This window comes from Scyliorhinus canicula, chromosome 6 (genome assembly GCF_902713615.1).
Source record: "Scyliorhinus canicula chromosome 6, sScyCan1.1, whole genome shotgun sequence".
Taxonomy (NCBI): Eukaryota; Metazoa; Chordata; class Chondrichthyes; order Carcharhiniformes; family Scyliorhinidae; genus Scyliorhinus; species Scyliorhinus canicula.
Window position 1 is genome coordinate 38272664 of NC_052151.1, and position 24178 is coordinate 38296841.

General features: G+C 44.7%; 1 protein-coding gene across 4 annotated transcripts in view; it reads right to left on the bottom strand.

The window, feature by feature from the left end:
- Positions 1 to 24178, bottom strand: part of fig4a (FIG4 phosphoinositide 5-phosphatase a) — a 211939-nt gene that overhangs the window by 110337 nt on the left and 77424 nt on the right. For all 4 annotated transcript variants that reach the window (XM_038799189.1, XM_038799185.1, XM_038799187.1 and 1 more), the window contains 3 exons: positions 16247 to 16380; positions 14245 to 14361; positions 11215 to 11260 (listed from right to left, as the gene is read on the bottom strand). In XM_038799189.1, coding sequence (XP_038655117.1) covers positions 11215 to 11260; positions 14245 to 14361; positions 16247 to 16380 — 297 coding nt within the window. The remainder of the gene's footprint in view (positions 1 to 11214; positions 11261 to 14244; positions 14362 to 16246; positions 16381 to 24178) is intronic.

Consider the following 24178-nt stretch of genomic DNA (forward strand, 5'->3'; position numbering starts at 1 on the left):
GTGGGTTTCCTCCGGGTGCTCTGGTTTCCTCTCAAGTCCCGAAAGATGTGCTGTTAGGTGAATTAGACATTCTAAATTCTCCCTCTGTGTACCCAAACAGGCGCCTTAAGTGTGAGACTAGGGGCTTTTCACAGTAACTTCATTGCAGTATTAATGCAAGTCTAGAGAGCACAGAGTCTCACTCTATGCGGATGATCTGCTCCTCTATATCTCGGACCCACAAAGCAGCATGGACGGAATCATAGCGCTCCTGAAAGAGTTTGGAGCCTTCTCGGGCTACAAACTCAACATGAGCAAAAGTGAGATCTTCCCAGTACACCCGCAAGGGGGGGGGGGGGGGGGGGGGGGGGCAGCACTAAAGGGCCTGCCGTTCAAACAAGCCCGAAATAAATTCCGCTACCTGGGGATCCAAATAGCCCATGACTGGAAAGGGATCCACAAATGGAACCTCACCAGCCTGACGGAGGAAGTTAAAAAGGACCTGCAAAGATGGAACACACTCCCGCTCTCCCTCGCGGGGAGAGTCCAGACGATCAAAATGAACGTACTGCCCAGGTTCCTTTTCCTGTTTAGATCCATTCCGATCTACATCCCCAAGGCCTTTTTCAAAGCTCTGGACAAACATATCATGGCGTTCGTATGGGGGGGTAAAAATGCTAGGATCCCAAAGAAGGTCATACAAAAAACAAAATCCAGGGGGGGGCTAGCCCTCCCGAATCTACAATTCTACCACTGGGCGGCAACAGCCGAGCGAGTAAGGGGATGGATCCAGGAGCCAGAAGCCGAGTGGGTGCGTGCGGAGGAGGCCTCCTGCATGGGAACCTCCCTCCGGGCCCTCGCCACGGCAGCACTCCCATCCCCACCCAAAAAACACTCCACCAGCCCAGTGGTGACGGCCACCCTCCAATCCTGGAACCAACTGCGGCAGCAATTTGGCCTGTACAAAATGTCGGACAAGGCTCCCATCTGCAACAACCATAGGTTCACACCAGCACTGACTGACGCCACCTTCAAAAGGTGGAGGCAGGACGGGGGGACACTGACAGTCAAGGACCTATACACGGACGACAGGATCGCAACACTGGACGAACTGACAGAGAAATTTCAGCTAGCTGGGGGGAACGAGCTACGGTACCTGCAGCTCAAAAACTTCCTACGAAAGGAGACAAGGACATACCCACAACCGCCACGACGGACACTACTGGAAGACCTACTGGACGCAAGTATCCTACAGAAAGGGAACTGTAGTGACATGTATGACCGACTGGTAGATAGGGACGACACCGTACTGGACGCAACAAGAAGGAAATGGGAGGACGACCTGGGGATGGAGATAGGGTGGGGACTCTGGAGCGAAGCACTGCATAGGGTCTACTCCACCTCCACGTGCGCAAGGCTCAGCCTGACCCAACTAAAAGTGGTACATAGAGCCCACTTAACGAGAAACCGTATGAGTAGGTTCTTCCCGGAGGTGGAGGACAAATGTGAGCGGGGCCAGAGAGGCCCGGCCAACCACGCCCACATGTTCTGGTCTTGCCCCAGACTTGTGGAGTACTGGACAGCCTTCTTCGAGGCTATGTCCAAAGTGGTGGGGGTGAGGGTGGAGCCATGCCCGATAGTGGCGGTCTTCAGGGTTTCAGACCAGCCAGATCTATTCCTGGGGAAGAGGGCGGACGCCCTTGCCTTTGCCTCCCTGATTGCCCGCCGTAGAATCCTGTTTGGCTGGCGGTCAGCAGCACCACCCAGAGCTGCAGACTGGCTGTCCGACCTCTCGGAATCTCTCCAAATGGAGAAAATCAAATTCGCCATCCGAGGGTCGGACGACGGCTTCCACAGAACGTGGGAGCCATTCATGCAACTGTTCCGGGACCTGTTTGTGGCCAACGTACATGAGGAAGAATAGTCGGGTGGCCAAGAACCAGGGGAAAATGGACGGGAATCGGGGGAAGGTAGCCGGGGGGAGGGGGGCTACGGGCTCGGTATGGGGGTTTGATGGCAAGCCAAGGCCCAAAACCAAACTATAAATAAATGCCTATAAACATGTGCCTCGGCCATATTGGGGAATGTAAAATATGTATGCTGGCTAAAGGGGGCGGCCACAATTATTGTTATGAAGATGCTTACCTGTAAATATTCATGTTAAATTTTTGTGTTTTCCTTTTTTTTTCTTCTCTCTAATAACTTGTAATTTGTCATATATAAAATATGAAAAACATTTAAAAAAAAAAATTAATGCAAGTCTACTTGTGGCGATAAACATTATTTATTATTATAATGTCTGTAAATGCTAGAACCCATTATTAAAGAGCTACGGGTAGGACATTTACAAAGTCATAATCTAAACAGGCAGAGTCAACATGATTTTGTGAAAGGGAAGTTGAATTTGACAGATTTATTAAGAGTTCTTTGAGGATGTAACAAGCAGGATGGAAGAGAGCTAGTTGATGTAGTGTATTTGGATTTCCACAAGGCATTTGATAAGGTGCACATAAATGTTTGCTACACAAAACATGAGCTTACGGGTGTTGATGTATTAGCATGGGCAGTGGACTGACTAACAGGAATAGCAGTTGAGATAAAGAGGTCATTTTCAGAATGGTAAACTGTAACTAGTGGAGGGCCCTCAACTATTCATGATCTATTTAATGACTCTGATGAAGGAACCGACTGTATTGTAACCACATTTGCTGACAGAAACAACCTAGATAGGTTCAGTCAATAGGCAAAAAAAGTGCAGTTAGAAGTATGATGTGGGGAAATGTACGACGGTCCACTTAATAATAATAATCTTTATTATCACAAATAGGCTTACATTAACACTGCAATGGCAATCGGGGCTACATATTTGGTGACTTCCCAAATATCTTTATTTGTGGTCTCTGCAAGAGTCAGCTTCCACATGCAAACCCACACATTTTATGAACCTAACTTATCTTATGTTAAATATCTGGGTTAGTAGCACACATTTATAGTATTGAGAATATTTTGATTATTAAACAGTCAACAGTAACAAAGATTTGAAAATCAACTTAGTAACATTCCACATATCACACTAACCATTAAACAAGGAAACGTCACCATTCTATATTGGTCAGCTCATTTTCACAAAAATAAACAAACACTATCAGCCCTCGCAGGTTCCACAACAGAAACGGAGGATAAGCCTGAGAATGTGCTATCATGTCCATGCAGCAATGTAGTAGGGGATACCATCATTGACTCATCTCTTTGAACAGGTGGAAAAGCACCCTGCTGCCAGGCCGCATCATAGGCTAGAAAATGAATTAAGATTTATATCGAAACAGACAGAGACCGATTAACCCCTCGAGCCTTTTCCACCATTCAAACAAATTGTGGGTTATCTTTGATCGAATATATATATAATTTTTAGGCTATGCCCCTAATGTTAAGAGTCCTCAATCAGTGGGAACAGTTTCTCACTATTTTTGCTGTCTATTCCCCTTAATAGCCTTAAAAGTTTAGTCAAATCCCAATAACTACCTACATTGCAGTAAACAACTACTTTTTCCAAATATCATATGCTGCACTCCCTCCAATTCTCAAGATATGGTGTTCAGAATTGAGCAGGGGAACACCTCATTCACCCAAACTAATCAATTGCTGTGTTCATACTCCATATATCAGTTTCTGTCCATTCTAACTATTGTTCCCAAACTACCGTGTTTCTCTCTATATGCTCTTTCTCACGTATGCTTCAATTACTCAGTTTGGAAGCAGGTTTCCTATTCTCACCACTCTCACATTTTTTACATATTCACCACAGAAAGAATCCTATCTGGCTGCATCACATCCTGGTATGACAACTGCTCGGCCCAAGACCGTAAGAAACTACAGAGTCGTGAACACAGCCCTGTCCATCATGCGAACCCGCCTCCCATCCATTGACTCCATCTACACCTCCCTTTGCCTTGGGAAAGCGGGCAGCATAATCAAAGATCCCTCCCACCAGGGTTACTCTATCTTCCAACTTCTTCCATCAGGCAGGAGGTACAAAAGTCTGAGAGTACACACACTAACTGATTCAAAAACAGCTTCTTCTCCGCTGTTACCAGGCTTCTGAATAACCCTCTTAGGGACTGAACTGATCTCTTCACACACCTTCTCTACGGAGTAGTACTGCACTCTGTATGCTCACCCGATGACTGTACCTATGTATTTATATTGTGTATTTGTATGTCCTATGTTTATTTCCCATGTATGGAATGATCTGTCTAGACTGTATGCAGTAAAATACTTTTCACTGTTCCTCAGTACACGTGACAAAAAAACAAATCCAAATAAAAGAAATCCAAAATCTGTACAGAAAGTAATTGGTTCGTGGCCATCTTATTTGCGCACTTTTATTCTGGACTCCCTTACAAAAGGAAATAATTTCTCAACATACACATTTGTTATCTCCCATCAGTTGTATTCTATTCTTTTATAAATTAACCCTAGAAAAAAGTGGGATGTGAGCATGAGAGCGGTTGTGTTTCTGCAAACACCGGTTCTGCTCATTTGTTAATCTGTCATTTTATCTTGGTGCACAGTTCACTTCATCTTCCTCTGGGTTACTTGGCATGTGCCATGTCCCTTGAAGTGCCTGACAGGTGTTTCTGGAGGTGTGAAATGTAAGCATGATAGTCTGTATCGTTGATTATCTTGATCTAGCAGAATCACATTTGAGTCAATTATGAGGAATATGATTTGGGCACAGTTTTACTCCTTTTGGTTTTGGGAAGGATGAGTGGGGCCACAGCAGAGGAGGGGTTGATGATTGCGTTGGTAATGTCAGCCCTCACTTAGATGGAGGATAGCCCTTCCAGTTAGAGCTAATCCGTTTCAGGTTTTTTTGTTTATTTTTGGCATTAACAATTATTGTTTCTTTTTAAGTTATTGAATTTAAGAGTCCATGTCTTCATCCTGCGATGGCCTGGGCAGATTTCTTTATCCTGGAAAGGACCGTATTTCTTTTGACTCACCCTTGAGACTGAGTTTTTTCTCTCTCTATTTGGTTCTCTCTCTCTCTTCATTGGTGGGTTTGGAATGCAGGGAGGTTGGGGGAATTCCCTTGTTCGGTGGGAGACCTTGTCGGTTTGATCGCAATCTGAATATGTCACTGCCGGTCCTCCCTTTACATCTGTCTAGAATTATGTTGCTTTTGCCTAGGGCTTGGAGTGGGGTTTAGTTGCATCGTTGTGCATATCCATAATTCACCTTCGGATTGGGGTTTTTGTGCATTTTCTTTTGTTTTTGTAAGAATGAATCCGCTCTTGGCTTCCATAAGGGTGTAGATGGATCTGGTATGCAAAGATAGAAGGCTGCGATGGGCCAGCAGTACCTATGGTTCTGCTGGAGTCGAGGGAATGTATGTTGGTGCGCACCTGATCATGGCACGGGAGAGTCATCATGATGGGAGGGGTGCACCATCTTGTCATGCTTTTATGACTTTATCCTGTCTATGCATGGGTCTCTGGTGCACCTAATCCTGTCTAATAATTGTATTGAGCCAACCGTTGTTATTCTCCGTACTGATATGTATTTTTTTCCTTCTTCCTATGTATTATTTTGTAACTTTGCTGTGTAATTCTTTAAAACGCAAAATCTCAATAAATATACTTTTCAAACAAAATAAATAAGCCCTGTACTTTTTTTGGACTCAGAGGCCACATCAACCAGTGTTGCTACTCATAGAATTTATGAACAATATTCCCAAACCTATGCTTCTCTACTCTAGTTTGTTACCTTCCAAGAAATCGGTGGCCTCCTTATTCTTCTTATCAAAACGAATCAGCCATCACTCAAATGTACTGAATTATATTTGCTATGTATTTACCCACTAATGGAAAAATTTTACACCTTTTGTCAGCACATTCATTTATTCTTGGAGCCCATCATAACAAAACACTGAAAACATGTCTTTTCACTGTTGCACGCCATATGAGTCGTCACCATGGAATTCTGCTGACAGGGAGCCAAAGAGTTGAAACAAGTGAATAGCCAAATTGACCACTGTTATATAATCCAGTAGGAAGCTTCAGAGTATGCAGCTGTCAAATCACATTTTCAACAACTTAATAGGCAATCAACTCAGTAACAGTTGCCTGCCCTACCAGAAGATTTCTTCTAAAAGATACTAGTCACAAACAATTAACTCAAGCCTGGTAGCTTGTCTTCCTTAGCATTGGTCTGATGGGAATTCCCAAATGAAATCTATATTATTTGGCATCCGAGTTAAATAGAGATCAAAGGACTCTGGGGTGTTATACCAGGCAGTCTGACTTTGCATTCAGCTCCAAAAAATAAGTTTCCCTTAGGGATAAATAAACTTCAAAATTTCAGAGTAGCTGCCAAGGTTAGGTTTCGTTCACAAATACATATTACTGTGAATCGTGTGATTGAAAACAGGCTAGATCGTCAGGTTGGCCATACACTGATTTATCCAATTTGAATATAGTTTTATAGGTTCAACAAACTATAAAAACAGATAGGGATTTAAATGTACCAATGGAATCCTTGCATAAACTGCCAGGTTATTAACCATATACATTTTTAAAATCCATGTTGGTGAGGAAAATTAAACATTTATGGCACGATGAAAAAAAATCTCAATGCCTGGGAAAGGCAGGGAAAACTGTTAGCTGTTGCCAGAAGACATGTCCATGATGTCCCACATAGTTATTCCACTTTTGAGTTTGAACCTGCTCTAAGCAGGTGGCAAAGGCACATGCCTATATCCTCAGGCTTTCACTGGTGGCCCGAGTGGGGAAGCCTTACCACTACATGAAAACAGCGGGAAGCAGATTCAGCACCAGAAAAAAGCCCAAACAGGCTTTAGCTTTTTCTTTTAATTTGTGGGGCCAGGTGATTAGGTTTTCTTTGGCCCTTGCGTTCCCGGTTTCTAAGCATGCGATTCACCCAAAATCCCTTTTCTGAGGCGTAGGTTGTTAACAGTGCCATCCTGTGGTACCCAACATCAGACATTATGCTCCCATTGAGCAGTCAGGTACTGGTTCTCGCCCATTACACAGGAACATAGGAAATAGGAGCAGAAATAGACAATTCAGCCTTTTGAGCCTGCTCCATCATTCAATCAGATCATGGCTGATCTCAAATCTACCTCCCTACCTGTTCCCCATATCTCTTTAACCCATTTTTTTTAAATCAGAAAAAAATCTGACTCAGACTCCACCGCACTGGGGGGCAACGGTTCCGCAAATTCACTACCCTCAGAGAGCTCAGTTTGAAATCTACCGCCTCTCAACCTATATTTGTGACCTCTTCCCCACAACGGGGAATATTTGGTCTACATTTACTTTATCAATCCCTTTTAGTATTTTATGTAACTCGATCAAATCCCCTCTCATCCTTCTAAACTCCAGCGAGTAATGTTTAATCCCTCCTCATACATCAATCCTTTCATCCCCGGAATCAATCTGGTGAACCTCCTCTGAATTGCCTCCAATGCCACCACATCCTTCCTCAAATAAGGAGGCCAAATCTGGACACAATAATCCAGATGTGGTCTCACTAACACCCTATACAACTGCAACAACACATCTCTACTTTTATACTCCAGTCCTTTTGCAATAAACGCAAAAAATCCATTTGCCTTTTTAATTGCATGCTATACCTGCATACCGGTTTTCTACGATTCATGAACAAAGACACCCAGATCCCTCTGCCCAGGTGCATTTTGAATCTGCTTTCCATTTAGATAATAATTTGCCTTTCTATTTTTTCAGTCAAAATGGACAACCCTACACTTGTCCACATTAAACTCCATCTGCCAAATTTTGGCCCATTCTCCTAGCCTACCTATATCTGTTTGTAAACTCTTCACTGCCTGCTTTCCCATCTATTTTAGTATCAATTTTGCTATGTTACACGCTGTCCTTGCTTGATCATTTATGTAGATTGTAAACAGTTGACGTCTGACGACTGACCCCTGCGGCACCCCGCTAGTTACAGTTCACCAGCCAGAGAAAGACCCATTTATCCCGACACGCTGCTTTCTGTCAGCCAGCCAATCCTCAATCCAATCTAGTACTCTACCCCCAGTCCCCTGCGATCTCACCTTCTGGATCAGTATTTTAAGCAGCACCTTATCAAACGCCATCTGGGAGTCTAGATATACCACATCCACAGGTTCCCCACTATCCACCTTGCTGGTTATGTCCTCAAAGAACTCGAGCAAGTTTTTCAAGCATGGTTTACCCTTCATAAAACCATAATGGCACTGGTGGATTGAGCTTTGTGTTTCCAACACCACCTGCTCAATGATTGATTACAGTAACTTCCCCACGACAAGAGGTCAAGCTAACCGGTCTATAGTTTCCTACTTTATGCCTGTCTCCCTTTTCGAATAGGGGCGTGTTTACAATCAACCGGACCTTTCCAGAATCCAGGGAATTTTTAAATATCATAACCAATGCATCCACTATCTTTGTTGCACCCTCCTTTAATATCCTACGGTGAAGGCCATCAGGTCCCAGAGGCTAATCTGCCATTAAACCCATGAGAGTTTATTCAATTCCTTCTCCCTAATATGTTACTGCGCCAAGTTCCTCTGCATTAACTGCTGTTTTGGGTAATTTTTTATTATCCTCTACCATGAAGGCAGAAGCAAAATATTGGTTCAGTGCCTCCGCTATCTCTGCATTCCCCATTATTACCTCACCGGTATTGCCCTCTAAAGGGCTAACATTTACTTTGGTTATTCTCTTCCGCTCCATATACTTATAAAAGCTTTTGGTGTCTGTGCTTAGGTTTTCTGCTAGTTTAGTAGCTCATCTTCGCTCTTTTGATTTTTTTAGTAGCCTTTTGTTGAACCTCAAAGTTCTCCCAATTCTGCAGCTTACCACAAGCTTTTGCAGTATGGTATGCCCTAGTTTTTGCCTTTATGTCTTCTTTGACTTCCTTGTTTAGCCATGGAACATTCTTCTCCCTTCTACAATGTCATTTCCTCTCAGGAATATACTTTAATTGAGAGGTATTTACTATCTTCCTGAATATCCACCATAGTTCCTCAACTGTCCTACCCGATTATTTGTGTCCAATATACTTGGGCCAAATCTTTCCTCAAGCCTCTGTAAGTACCTCTGCCCAACGCTAAAACTCTAGAATGGCACTGTCTTCGCTTGTTCAATCGGAATCTGAAATTCTAGCATGCTATGACTGGCTCCTGAAACAAAGCGTCCAGATAACTCTTCCCCTCCTGGATGTGCTGCAGTGTCTGAAGCTGACAATTCTGAGCTGACATTCCTTGAGCACCAAACACGTGCTGCAGATGAGGTCACTGTAGCACACAATGGGATCTGCCAGCTCCCACATCATGCAGCTACAGCACATCGCCTGCCCAGCCATCTCTACTTAGTTAATTAATCAATTAGTTTTGCTATGCTTTTTCCCCCAAATTTAGCACAGATTCCCTACCAGCCAATCATGTCACGGCTTTCCTGTGACTGTTTTTGAGCTTCAGTGGAATCCTTGATACTCACTGCTCCCTGGAAACTAGGCTGTGAATCCCTGAGGTAAGTTACTTTCTTTATTTACTGCTCCAATAGTTTGCTCTCTGAGACTGCTCCCTGGAGACTTGGCAAGCTAGACAAGCATTGCAAGCTCAGAGTTGACAAGTTTGACGCAGTTAAGGCCAGGGTATTAATAACCCAGACTCATCACTTCTGAGGATAGAGCAGTGAGGCAAACATTTAATTATTGTTCCTAGTTAAAAATCAGACATTAAATGCTGTATCCCTCTCTTCTTCTCCAGGTAGCATCCTTAATTATTTGATGGTTGCTGTCCCACAGCTTATTCCGTGATACTAGAGAATGAGGCAAAGCGACAAGCCCCAAGGTCTACCTCAGCTGGAATGAGGATCAAACTCCATGCTGTTGGTGTTATCCTGAACCACACACTTACCATCTAGCCAACTGAGTTAACCTCATTCCAGGGTTGACGCATCCCTGTTCGACTATTTCTTTGTGACTTAAATTTACACAATAAAATCTTGTCCTGTTCTCATTGATAATCTCGACAGCCCCTCGACCCAACCACCCAGGAGGGTAAGAAACGATCACTAAAGTTTTCATTAGACAAATTAGAACCTTGTTTGCGTTAGTTTATGATTCTGAAGTGATTTCTCACTTTATCTGACTGACAACTGCATGATCTTTCACTCAATTTAGGTAACTTGTACAGCTTCAAAAAAATGTTATTTACAACAGTTTTGGTGTATTGCACACATCATTAATAGATTACAAAATGGTATTCTATACACAATCAATACAATATTACCCAAAATAATGAACCAAATTGTTGTGAAATTAACTGGATGAAATAACTTGGTGCTGTAAAACAATTAACTCAAGCTATAATGAGGATGTTGTATAATGGCGTAAATTCACCTTGCCTTTATTCATAAATATTCCATGCTCAGTGATTAGGTTATATTTTTGTGCTAATAAAATAATATTGGAAAATCTCAGCCGGTATGTAACATAGGATAGTAAAACAGTTGAATCTAATTAGTCTCCTCTTCAGAACGGTCCTGGCTGCAGCTTTTTGCTCATACCTTTGTGATGGTGTTATGGGTCAGGGTTTAGAGAACCCCAAAGTGTATCATGGAGTTCACCTGACCCACAACTTTTAACAGATTGTGGTACGGGGAGCACACGGCCCACTCCACAGGTGTGGTACAGCAGAAATGAAAAAGTATTTTTTAAAACAAAACAATGTTTATTCTATGAACTCAAGTTAACCTTTTCAAAACAAAGAGTGAATATCTTAGCAACCATTAATTCAAAGATAACCCCCAAAGACTACAACACTAAGTAATCCTTTAAGCTTTCCTTTTAACATCCAAATGACTTAACAACCTTTAAACAGAAGCACATCAGGGTTTACATTGAATACTGAAAACATTTAAATTTCTGAATTCACCAAATGATCACGAGATAGTCCTTCATGACAGAGAGCTCAGCAGTACAGTTGCTTTGGCTGACTTCAGCTGCAACACATTGCAAAACGAAACCAGAGACACACCCAAGCTTTTCTCAAAGTGAAACTAAAAAGCAGAACCAGAGCTCAGCTCCACCCACACTGACATCACTGCAGTAACATGAGCAGCCAAACATTTCTTAAAGGTATCTTTCAAAAACACCCATTTCTTAAAGGTACTCTCACATGACAATGGCACATAACTATTACATTACCTGTAAGCGACAAGTATTGTGAATACTTCCACTAAGTTCATCCCATCTGCAAGAAAGAAAAAAGGAAGAGAAAAACTGAATGAGAGAGAGAAAGAAAAAACAACAATGTTGTACACATTTGGAAAGTGACTTTAAACATTGCAAAGCGAGGTACTGTGACTGCAATGTGAAGATGACGACTGAGTGAAGAATGTGTAGGGAGCGCGCTTGACAACAAGGATTATTTTAAAAATAGGCTTACATTAACACTGCAATGAAGTTACTGTGAAAAGCCCCTAGGCGCCACACTTGGCGCCTGTTTGGAAACACGGAGGGAGAATTCAGAATGTCCAAATACACCTAACAGCACGTCTTTTGGGGCTTAAGCGACAAAACCGGAGCACCTGGAGGAAACCCACACAGGCACAGGGCGAACGTGCAGACTCCACAGATAGTGACCCAAGCCAGGAATCGAATCTAGGACCCTGTGCTGTGAAGAAATAGTGCTAACCACTGACAGAAAAGACACATCCAGAGTGAGACACATCCAGAGTGAGTTTGGGAGCTGGGAATTTGAAGCTAGGTTGGAATTTGAGGCTGGGTGGGAGGTGGTGCTTTTTATCCCTTGATTTGACTCTCTCAAATCTCCAGTGAGTGGCCTTTCCCTGCTGCAGATGATTACAAGGGAGAAGGTTGATTGGTGAGGTAGGCAAGTCGTTCATGTCGGGAGCGTAGCTGAGCGGGAGAAATCCGGAGTGCAGGATGGGAAGACGTCAGACTTTCAAAAGAGAGTGGCTCCTGATTGGTTCTGTATATATCAGGTGACTCCTGTCCTTACCCTTTCATTCCTAGGCTCACCAGAGTAGATTCTGAGATACATTTTGTACGGTAAGAGTTTTGTTTTCTTTTTCTTCTCACACTTAGTAGAGGATAGCAAGCTAGATTTAATATTTTCCAACAACCGGTACTAACCAGGAGACATTAATTTTGGCGGGCCTATTTGTGAAAGCAGCAGCAGTAAATATTTATTAAGGGCATGTCTTGCAGAGATTGCCATGGCAGGGTTGTGTGGTATGGCGCTCGACTCATCGATCAACAGTTCCAACGCGCCACAGCAAGAAACCGCACCAACCTCCTCAGAAGACAAACACGGGACACAACCGACAGAGTACCCTTCGTCGTCCAGTACTTTGCCGGAGCGGAGAAATTACGACATCTTCTTCGCAGCCTTCAACACATCATCGATGAAGATGAACATCTTGCCAAGGTCTTCCCCACACCCCCACTACTTGCCTTCAAACAACCTCAAACAAACCATTGTTTGCAGCAAACTACCCAACCTTCAGAACAGAGACCACGACACCACACAACCCTGCCATGGCAATCTCTGCAAGACGTGCCAGATCATCGACATGGATAACACCATCACACGCGAGACAACTACCCACCAGGTACGCGGTACATACTTGTGCGACTCGGCCAACGTTGTCTACCTCATATGCTGCAGGAAAGGATGTCCCGAAGCGTGGTACATTGGCGAGACCATGCAGACGCTGCGACAATGAATGAACGGACATCGCGCGACAATCACCAAGCAGGAATGTTCCCTTCAAGTCGGGGAACACTTCAGCAATCAAGGGCATTCAGCCTCCGATCTCCGGGTAAGCATTCTCCAAGCGGCCTTCAGGACACGCGACAACGCAGAATTGCTGAGCAGAAACTTATAGGCAAGTTCCGCACACATGAGTGCGGCCTCAACCGGGACCTGGGATTCACGTTGCATTACATTCATCCCCCACCATCTGGCCTGGGCTTGCGAAATCCTACAAACTGTCCTGTCTTGAGACAATTCACACCTCTTTAACCTGGGGTTACCCCTATCTCTGCATCTGTAAAGATTTAATTACCTGCAAATGCTCGCATTCCAAGCATTGTCCAGCATCTCTGACTTTGTCTATATAAACGTTTCTGGAACATACCTCTCCATTCACCTGAGGAAGGAGCAGTGCTCCGAAAGCTCGTGTTTGAAACAAACCTGTTGGACTTTAACCTGGTGTTGTAAGACTTCTTACAGTGATGAAGATTGTCAGAGAATGCACGAGGATATAGATAGGCTGCAAAATTGGGTGGAGAAATGGCAGATGTAATTTAACCCGGACAAATGTGAGGCGATGCATTTTGGTAGATCCAATTCAGGTGGGAGCTATAAAATAAATGGGAGGACCAGCAGGAGCATAGAGACAGAGAGATCTGGGCGTGCAGGGTCACAGATCCTTACAAGTGACAGCACAGGTGGAAATGGTGGTAAAGAAAGCATATGGCATGCTGCCTTCATCAGACAGGGCATTTGAGTATAAAAGCTCGCAAATTGTGTTACAGTTATATTGAACATTGGTTAGGCCACATTTGGAATACAGTGTCCAATTCTGGTCGCCACACTACCAGAATGATGTGCAGGCTTTGGAGAGAGTACAGAAAAGGTTTACTAGGATGTTGCCTGTGTTGGAGGGTATCAGCTATGAGGAGAGATTGAATAAACTGGGCTAATTCTCCCTGGAAAGACAGAGGATGAGAGGCGACCTGATAGAAGTTTATAAAATTATTAGTGGTATAGATAGGGAGGCTTTTTCCCAGGGCGGAAATTACAATTACAAGGGTGCACAAGTTCAAGATGAGGAGGAAAGGTTCAGTGGAGATGAGTGGGGGAAGTTTTTTTTTTAAACAGAGTGTGGTGGTGGCCTGGAATGCACTGTCAAGTAAGGTGTTTGAGGCAGATACATTAGCGATCTTTAAGACTTATCTAGATAGATACATGAGCAGACGGGGTACAGACAAATACAGGCAGTTGGTCTAGGTAGGACACGTGACCGGCGCAGGCTTGGAGGGCCGAAGGGCATGTTCCTGTGCTGTGTATTGCATAATTCACAGATAATTGTATGAAACAATCTTTTTATAATAACCTTATATATCTACCTTTATTGAGTTTGTCGGTATCTAACTAATAGCTTTGAACTATTATTCACTTTGTCTTACCTTTCAATTCAGTCTTACCTTTCACCTGGCCGTAAAGTGTTACGATAAAAATCAGGCCGATTTACAAAGAAGCCTGTTTTTCTCACAACATCCTCTGCAATTACGCTCAGCCGATCCAATACATTGCACAATTTACTAAAAACAGATGAGTTATTGTTTGAAAGCTGTATTTATTAATTTCTTCTAAAACAGCAGCATTAAATCATTACGTATTCAAGGATGAAGAATGCCTATTTTTATATTAAATTTTCTTCATTGATAGGTTGAGGATATATTGCAGCAAGCCCTGTCGCCTTAACTCCACCTAACTTGCACCTCCCTGGACACTAAGGGGCAATTTTTCTCATGGCCAATCCACCTAACTTGCATATCTTTGGACCGTGGGAGGAAACACAGCACCTGGAGGAATCCCATGCAGACGTGGGGAGAAAATGCAATCTCCACACAATCACCCAAGGCGGGAATTGAACCCGGGTCCATGGCGCCGAGAGGCAGCAGTGATAATCACTGTACCACTGCGGCGCCATAAAATAATTGCAACTACAGATTGCTTGTTGACTAAGGATGCTGATGCATGCCAGTTACTATCTAAAGAAAGATAGCAGAGGGCAGTGAATGTTACTTATGTACTTCTGTACTTTGTTGAGGCGAATGAGATCAAGCGTTATGTGGAGAAAGCAGGATTAGGCTATTGAGTTGGACGATTGTGACGAATGGCAGAGCAGGCTTGAAGGGCGGAGTGGCCTCCTCCTGCTCCTATCTTCGATGTTTCTATATATTTATGTAAAGATTTGGCAGGACAGTTTGGATTTTGGAATGGTCTGTGAAGATTTTGAACTACTTTACTATTGGTCAATATTGTACGAATTATTTGCGGTGTTTTTTGTTTAATAAAAATAATCATCTTTATTGTCACAAGAAGGCTTACACTGCAATGAAGTTACTGTGAAAATCCCCTAGTCACCACATTCCAGCCCCTGTTCAGGTACACTGAGGGACAATTCAGAATGTCCAAATTATCTAACAGGACGTCTTTCGGGACCTGTGAAAGGAAACCGCAGCACTCGGAGGAAACCCACGTCGACACAGGGAGAATGTGCAGACTCCACACAGACAGTGACCCAAACCGGGAATCGAACCTGGGAACTTGGAGCTGTGAGGCAACAGTGCTAACCACTGTGCTACCGTGCCACCCAGATTTTTGTGTAAGTACCCAGTTTGAAACTAAATTCAACTTTTGTATTTAACAAATTTAAATAAATATTTTAGTCTGCAATGTGTCAAATTTGATGTTCAGACATCTGATAAATAACTGTCATATTGAGAATCCCACTCATTGCAACATTCAATTAATTAAAATCAAGGTAAATTGACAAGACTTTAAAGGAAAAAAAATTAAGCACAAAAAGTTATTGAAGGACCCAAGCGATAATATCAGTTGAAGATCCTATTTGATCAAAACTAAAGCTGGCAAAGCAAAATATAGTGCTACATCAGTCTATTTATTGAGTTCTCTTTCAGTTCTGGTTATAATCACTTACTTTACATATAGGGTTACATTTTAATACATGTTTGTGCTTCAACGGAAATTTTTCAATTTTTGGGACCAGGGCTGCTGCTCAATGTCATCAAGTGAAATGCAGTGGGAGAGATTTGGCACAAAATGCCCTCAATTTTAAACAGTGCAATAAATAATGTTTCCTTGCCAAGCATCCTAAATGCCTTTCCAAGTAGAGGTATCAAAGTGGCAGATGGGGAGGGGTGTTGGTCATTTTGCTTAAATTCAAATCCAAGATTCAGGGACTAAGTAACACCATGTCACAAAAACAACTATAAGCATTATATAATAGTACATAAAATTCCACGTATTTAAGTGTATAAAAGTAGTTATTCTGATAAGATCAATACTTAAAAAAAAACAGAATTTGCCAAGACATGCAAGATCAGACACTAGTGACCAGAAATGCATTTAAAACTATTTTTGTATGATCTACGATCAGAATATAGTAAATATATTCACCTTTTTGTGTATTTAGCCATGTCCCATGCAATGTAATGAATGAAATATTCTGGTGGTAGAAATTGGTTCAGGTATGTAATGGCAGAAAGCAATGCTTCACTCAAAATCCTCTCATGTTTTCTTTTCTCACGTTTCTAAACAGAAATATGTTACCTTGAAAATTACATTACTTAATAATAAAGATAAATCAAAATGCTAACATTTAAGGGCATTTACAAAATCAGTACTTAAAAACATTAATAAAATTATTTGCATGTAACGGATTAAAATTTTGAACTGATTGGTAAAACTGTAATTCAGAAAAACATGTAATTGTTTTGGCCTAATGGCTGATTGGAAGCGTCCGATTTTCTCAATACAAAAACCGGATGGAGGGAAACAGACAACATCAGTGCCTCACACATCTGACTTTATTACTGACATGAAATAAGCTGAATAAATTTTACTGAATCACTGAATAAACATGCTACAATTTTCCCACAATCTAATCCATGATCTAGCAATCCTGATTCAGTTGTTGTCAACTCTGCAGTTAATCTTCTCTATAGGCACGTATAACTTTCTCTTCTAATTGCACACTGCATTAAATTATACACAGATATCCCTGTGTAATAATGAGTATCACAAATCCAATTATACTTTGAGCATTACAACTCTTCCAGTGGCTCTGCCAGCAATTTAACCAAGATTAGGGCAGCACGGTAGCATTGTGGATAGCACAATTGCTTCACAGCTCCAGGGTCCCAGGTTCGATTCCGGCTTGGGTCACTGTCTGTGCGGAGTCTGCACATCCTCCCCGTGTGTGCGTGGGTTTCCTCCGGGTGCTCCGGTTTCCTCTCACAGTCCAAAAAAGATGTGCAGGTTAGGTAGATTGGCCATGATAAATTGCCCTTAAGTGTCCAAAATTTCCCTTAGTGTTAGGTTGGGTTACTGGGTTATGGGGATAGGGTGGAGGTGTTGACCTTGGGTAGGGTGCTCTTTCCAAGAGCCGGTGCAGACTGTAGCCATGCTGGCCACGCAAAATGGACACTCGAACACCCCACAGCATTCGCAGGAAGGCTGTGGATTCATTTCAGCGCAGTTTTCGGACAGCTAGATAGAGCGCATTTAACCCGCGAAAACATGGTTAAGTGGACGCGCACAATTATCTCACACGCAACAGAAGCAGGACAGAGCGCTTGCAATAGCTATGACCCCTCAGAAGAGGCCCATAACGAAAAATGGGTCCTGAAAAGATTGTCCCGCGCTTGGGAGCAATCGCTTCAGGGAAAAGGAAAAGTTAGATCCCCAGAAGAGGCTCAGGCTGCTGCAGATATCCAAGCAGTCCGAGAGCACCAGAAGCCCGCATGGGTAAATGAAGGCAAGAGCAGCCCACAACAGAAAGGACAGGAATGCTATAACTGTGGACAGTTAGGGCATTGGGCAAAAGAGTGTAATGCACCCCAGCGATCTCAGAGAGGCCAGCAGACAGGCACTCTGAACCGCAGTAAGGCAAAACCCATCCACAATGTAGTAGTACAGTCAGGACCCACCAATGTGGACGAGACGAACTGACGGTGTTCGGGCTCCCCCACTTGGGTCTGTGACACACTATGGGACTCATCAGGGAGGCCCGTAGTCACAGCAAAAGTCAAAGGGAAGCCCATAGAGTTACTGTGGGACACAGGAGGATCCCGCACCACCATTAACTCCACAACCACGGCACACTCAGACACGTGGCCGACCACCTCCACCATCACACTTAGCGGGTTCACCGGACACTCGCAACAGGGACATATCACAGCACCCGTAGCGATCCAGCTAGGGAACATTAGCACAAGGCACCCCGTAGTTCTAGTAAATCTTCCCCGGACAGCAGAGCACATCCTGGGGATAGATTTTATGAACGCTCATAGCTTGTCGTTCGACCCAGTGAGTCTGGCGAATGGCTAGATCAGACAGAGCCCCAGCCACCCTCACAGTAGGAGACTACGCTAATCGGATTAGCGCAGTGGGAGAGTACTCATTCGACCTGACTACGCTCCACACCGACAGACAAATTAAGGCCCTACTAAACAAACACAGGACAGCATTTGCAAGTCACCGTCATGACTGTGGCAGAATGACTGGACAAGTTCATGTTACCGGACAGGACCCCCGACCGCAAAAGCAATATAGATTTCCCCTCGAGGCAGAGGTGGAAATAGAAAAGGTTATAGGTAGCTTGTTGGACCAAGGTGTACTGAGAACGGTAGCCTCCACCAACAATGCCCCTATTTGGCCAGTGAGGAAGCCCGATGGATCATGGCGTCTGACCATCGATTATCGGGAACTCAACAAAGTAACCCCCGCAGTAGCCCCAACGGTAGCTACTAGTCCCGAGACCATGCTCAAGCAGGGTCTCAACGCCAAGTACTTCACGGTATTGGATATCAGTAACGGATTCTGGTCCATACCATTGGCAAAAGCGTGCCAATACAAATTCGCATTCACTTTTAAAACTCAGCAGTACACGTGGACATGCCTCCCACAAGGATTCCACAATTCACCCTCCATTTTCCACCGACAGCTGGCAAGTGGACTAGAAAAATTTTCCCGCCCCGAATGTCTGGTACAGTATGTAGACGACCTACTACTGCAGACAGACACAAAGGCAGAGCACATTTCGCTTCTGGCCGAACTCCTGGAATTGTTGACTTCAATTGGATGTAAAGTTAACCCCAGAAAGGCCCAAATATTGGAAAGTAAAGTGATGTATTTGGGATCAGTCATCACGCACGGCAAACGCGAGATCGAATTCAAAAGAATTGATTCGATCGTCAAATTGCCCCTTCCCCAGAATGTTTCAGCCCTCCGGTCGTTTTTAGGACTGGTTGGCTATTGTCGGAACCACATAGACGGATTCGCGACAAAAGCCGCCCCACTTTCAGACCTCCTTAAGAAAGGAGCCCCCTGGGAATGGCTTCCGCAGCATACAGGCGCTGTGGAAGAGTTAAAACGAGCCCTTAGTGCAGCACCCGCGCTGCTAGTCCCCGACCAACTTTCCCCGTACGCAATCGAGGTAGCTAGCACAGATCTGACCCTCTCGGCCGTGTTGCTTCAGGAACGGCACGAGCAGCTAAGACCAGTGGCTTATGCCTCCCGACTGTTAGACCCGGTAGAACAAGGATTTTCAGCCTGTGAGAGGCACCTCCTTGCTGTCTTCTGGGCAGTACAGTACTTTTCATACATAACCGGACTAAACCCCATCACCATTCTAACCGAACACACACCCACACAGCTACTACTAGACGGTCGACTGAAGGACGGTTCAGTTAGCCAGATTAGGGCAGCTAGGTGGACCCTACTTTTACAAGGACGGGACATTACAGTAAAACGGACACGCACACACACATACTTAGCAGACAACCTCCAATACCCCGGACAGCCCCATGACTGTGAAATTGTAGCTCCCCTGCATAACACAGGACCCTTTTTAGCAAAAACACCCCCCAGGAAGATAGGGAACCCGAAACAAAGCCCCCAGCCCACAGACACGTGTGGACCCTTGAGGATTTATGTAGACGGTTCCTCCAGTTTTAAATGGTGAGCGTATCACAGGATGCGACATCTATGTAGAGGACGCGCAGGGGCGCGCTCTCGAAGAGATAGCTCTGAAGTTACCTGGTCACTTAGGTGCGCAGGCAGCAGAGCTAGCGGCCATAGCGTATATAGTGGACCACCCCGATTCTTTCCCCAGCCCAGCAGACATATATTCAGACAGCTTATATGTCTGCAATAGCCTAACAGATTTTCTGCCCCTGTGGAGGACACGAGGTTTTGTCTCCGCAGACGGAAAACCCCTTCCATCAGGCCCCTTACTCCAGCATATCCTAGAGAAAGCGAAGGACAGGACCTTCGGCATTATAAAAGTTCGCAGCCACCATAGGTCATCACCCCCTGGGAATGTAAAAGCCGACGCATTGGCTAAGGCAGGTTCCAGGAGAGGACACTTATGGACCCCCCCAGCTAGCGCACCAGCTAGCGCCCCTGTGAGCGCAGTACAAGTCTCACAAACAGAGGTTAAAGATCTCGTAGCAGCACAGAAACAGGACGGAGACCTCAGGGAGGTTTTCAAGGGAAACTTTGTGCCTGCGTACGAGCACTTTAAACACACACTGACCACACATGAGGGTGTGATCATTAAGGACCAACTTTATGTGGTCCCGAAGCAGGACAGGAATCAGATGATTGCCTTGTTCCATGACGGACACGGGCATCAGGGAATTGATGCAACAACGAGGCACCTCAGGCAACTCTGTTGGTGGCCTAATCTCAGGACTGATGTCACACATTACATAGAGAATTGCCTGATTTGTGCTCAGAATAACCCGGAGAGGTATTCTAAGAAGGCACAACTTCGGCATACTCGCCCAGTTAACGGCCCTTGGACAAACCTCCAGATCGATTTTATAGGTCCATTGCCCCCTTGTCGGAATGGCTATAAATACGTTCTGGTGGTGATAGATACCTTTACCAAATGGGTAGAGGCATTTCCCTCACGAACAAACACAGCTAAGACAGCTGCAAAGATCCTGACCCACCACATCTTCACGAGATGGGGTTTACCCCGAAGTATCGATTCGGACCAGGGATCTCACTTTACAGGACGGGTCATGAGGAACGTCCTGACAATATTCGGAATCAAACAGAACTTCCATATTGCGTATCATCCACAGTCCAGCGGGATTGTGGAGCGCATGAATCGGACCCTAAAAACTACCCTTAGGAAAATGGTTCAAGAGAATAATTCCACATGGGATTCAGTGCTCCCCTTTGCACTTATGTTCATAAGGAACACTGTCTCCACATCGACAGGATACACACCACACACACTCATGACCGGACGCCCTATGAAAGGTACAGAATTCCTTTTAGGACTGGACATGACAAGCCCCGAAGTGACGGCCCTCACACATGAAAAGGCAGTTAAAGATCTAGTTGAGACTGTGAGGTCTGCACAGCTCGCAGCCGCAGTCCAGCTAGGGAAACGCCGACAGCAACGTACTGCCTGTTTCAATAAGACCGTACACACCACAGAATTCCAGGTTGGGCAACAGGTAATGTTATCTGTTTATAACCCCAGCAGTTTTTTGGCTCCAAAATATTCCGGTCCCTACTCAATTTCGGACAAAATTAGCCCCTCCGTTTACCGGATAAAATATCCTAATGGGAAGACCGCGTGGTTCCATATAAACCAGTTAAAGGCATATGGAACACAGGCCAACCATGCTCACCATGTCCTGCTGGATGCAGCAGAACACTTCACCCCGCCCACCAGAGACACTTTTCCACCATCCCCCTCACAGACCAGTTCATCCACGGACTCGCCCACGACTCCGCCCACAGACCACTACAGACCACGCCCCGACACGCCCACAAGCTGCCACAGCAGAGACAGCAGGACTGACACTGACTCTGAAGACAGCGACAGCACACAACCATACAGCCCACACTGCTCCAACTACGACCCCAACTCCAGTGACCCCATGGAAGTCACCTACCTCAAATATCCAGAACCACCACCCGACCCCGACTACCCCGACAACACACTCGACACTACACAATGGCACAGGGACAATTCCTACAGACTTGTCCGCAATGATGAAAGTGACCCCCGGTCACACAATTCCAAAGTTTCATGCCTGATCCACACAAGGGTGTGGGATCCGGGAGAGCAGGACGACGCAATGTCTGAATCCCGACACGGCAACCCCTTTGTGACCCTGTTCACAGAGGCAGAATCAAAGTGAGGTATCCAGATGATGTAAGATAGGAATCGTTTGAGGGAAACGATGTCCTTTCTGATGGAACCTGCACGTATGTTTGTCTTCGTTTTATGTTTGTTTGTCTCAGGATTGTACATTGTTCAGCTGGAGGATGGACATCTTCTTTTCAGCTGAAAAGATTGTGACCACCTCACATACACGTTAGCTTGTCCGCAGATATCTCTGAGAACTTCAGTGATGTCCTCAGTTGGAGCATCTTGGCTCCCTTGGTTTTTTTTTAGGTGCCCCTCTATTCGGCGAAATAGAGGCTGCAAGTCATGGTCAACACATTCGTACCCGTTTCTTTCCAGGTTACTCAGGCAGTGGACAAACGGCACTGAGGACCCGCCCTGTCTGAGAACCAACCCTTGGTCAGCCAAGCTCGGGTATGGCACAGCACGCCCTACCCGGGGATTCCATCCAACTCGTACCCGTAGCGGCCCATACGCAACTCATTCGGATGTTTGTTTCAAAGTTTGTTTTCATTTTACGTTAGGTAGCCCTTCGGCCGCCATCCCACATGCTATTTACATCCGGAAACATTCGGATGGTAAATCAGCAAAGCCTGCGAGACGGCTCGCAGAAGGAAGGATTGTTAGGTGTATGCTGGTCTTTAAATTCGCTTTTTGAAAAAAAAATGAGGGGAGTCACAGGGTGTGACTTAGCCAGTCATTTTAAAGGGTCAATTGGGTTTTGAAAGACAGATGCACTAACAAGTAAAGGTCTTAAACTGTGTATTGACAGATACTGTGCTTGATCCCAAAGGTTTCAAAGGACGAGACAGAGGTCGAAGCCAGGATTGTCAATACCGGAGGAAGAAGGAAGAGAAAGAAGAAGAACAGCAAAATGATGGAAGCCCACTTATTACTGTTTAATGTCATATGTATATGTGTGGAAACAAGACACGTTTCCCCCACAACCCCCACCGTAAATGCTTCAATTACAGCAAACCCCCAGTGCTCAGCTCTGATCAGCGAGGTTCAGACCTGGTGTACTAAATTCATGACGTGGTACTCCATGTCCTATATAATCGAATCACTGTTGGTGATCGCGATCCTCATCATACTAGTGCAGACCCTCAGGTTGAGGAAATGGAAGAGGAGAGCCTCTCGTTCCAGCACCTCACCCATCTATAGAGTTCAATCCCCCATCTTCGGATTCCACCAAACCCCTCAACCCCTCACTGATTACAACACTCTGTAAATAAAAATTCAGCCATGTATTATATTGTTCCATACTCGACTGCCGAGTTGGGAAGTGTGATGTTGTGGTGTGAATGGTTAAGATTTAGAGTGATGAAATGTTAAGTTAAGGTTAAGGTTAATAGTGATAGGTAGAGGTTCCCAGTTGTAGTAATGCATGTCCCTTTTGACATAGGGCCAAGTAGAAATGTTAGTTAAAATTTTTTCTCTTCTTCCCATAGTTTAAGAACAGAATAGAACAGGAACTGGCAAGAGGTCAGAACAAAAGGAAGGCAAAGTACATAGGTGATCCTTCACAATAGTATGATTGTGAGGATCACAAGGAGGGAATGTAGCCATGCTGGCCACGCAAAATGGACACTGAGCCAAACTAAAATGGAAGACAGCAGGGAAAGCCTGTTTAGTAAGAACAGACAGCCTGCTCTCAACTAATTAGCATTTTGCAAGCAGCAAACCAGTTTTCTGGCCAGGTGCAGATCTCCAAGCCAAAGGTGTTAATGGCAAAGCGCTTAACATTCTGATGAGGCGGCCCAGATCCAGGCACACACAATGGCAACATTTCCATCTCAATGTAGCACTTAATTGGTGGAGCAGACAGGATGGCACCAGAGTAACGAATATCGAAACCACCCCCCAACATCGAGGGAAGCCCCGCATTGGAGGATTTCGAAGGTAGCCGTTTGGAAACGTTCCAATGGGTACCGAAAGGTAGAGCCCGCCTAGAAGGGGGCAAGGACATTAGAGAGGGGTATAAAAGCAAATTCCCCACAGAGCCCGGTCTGTTAAACTCGTGCTCCGGCTCTGACTGACATCTTGCATCCTGACTCCAGCCGTTGAGCACCAGCCGCCGAAACCGTAAGTTCAACGTTCGCTACGCGATCCAAGCCCACTAGACTCCCAAGTACCAGAACGCTTGCTGAAGGCTGCAGTACCAAACCAGGACG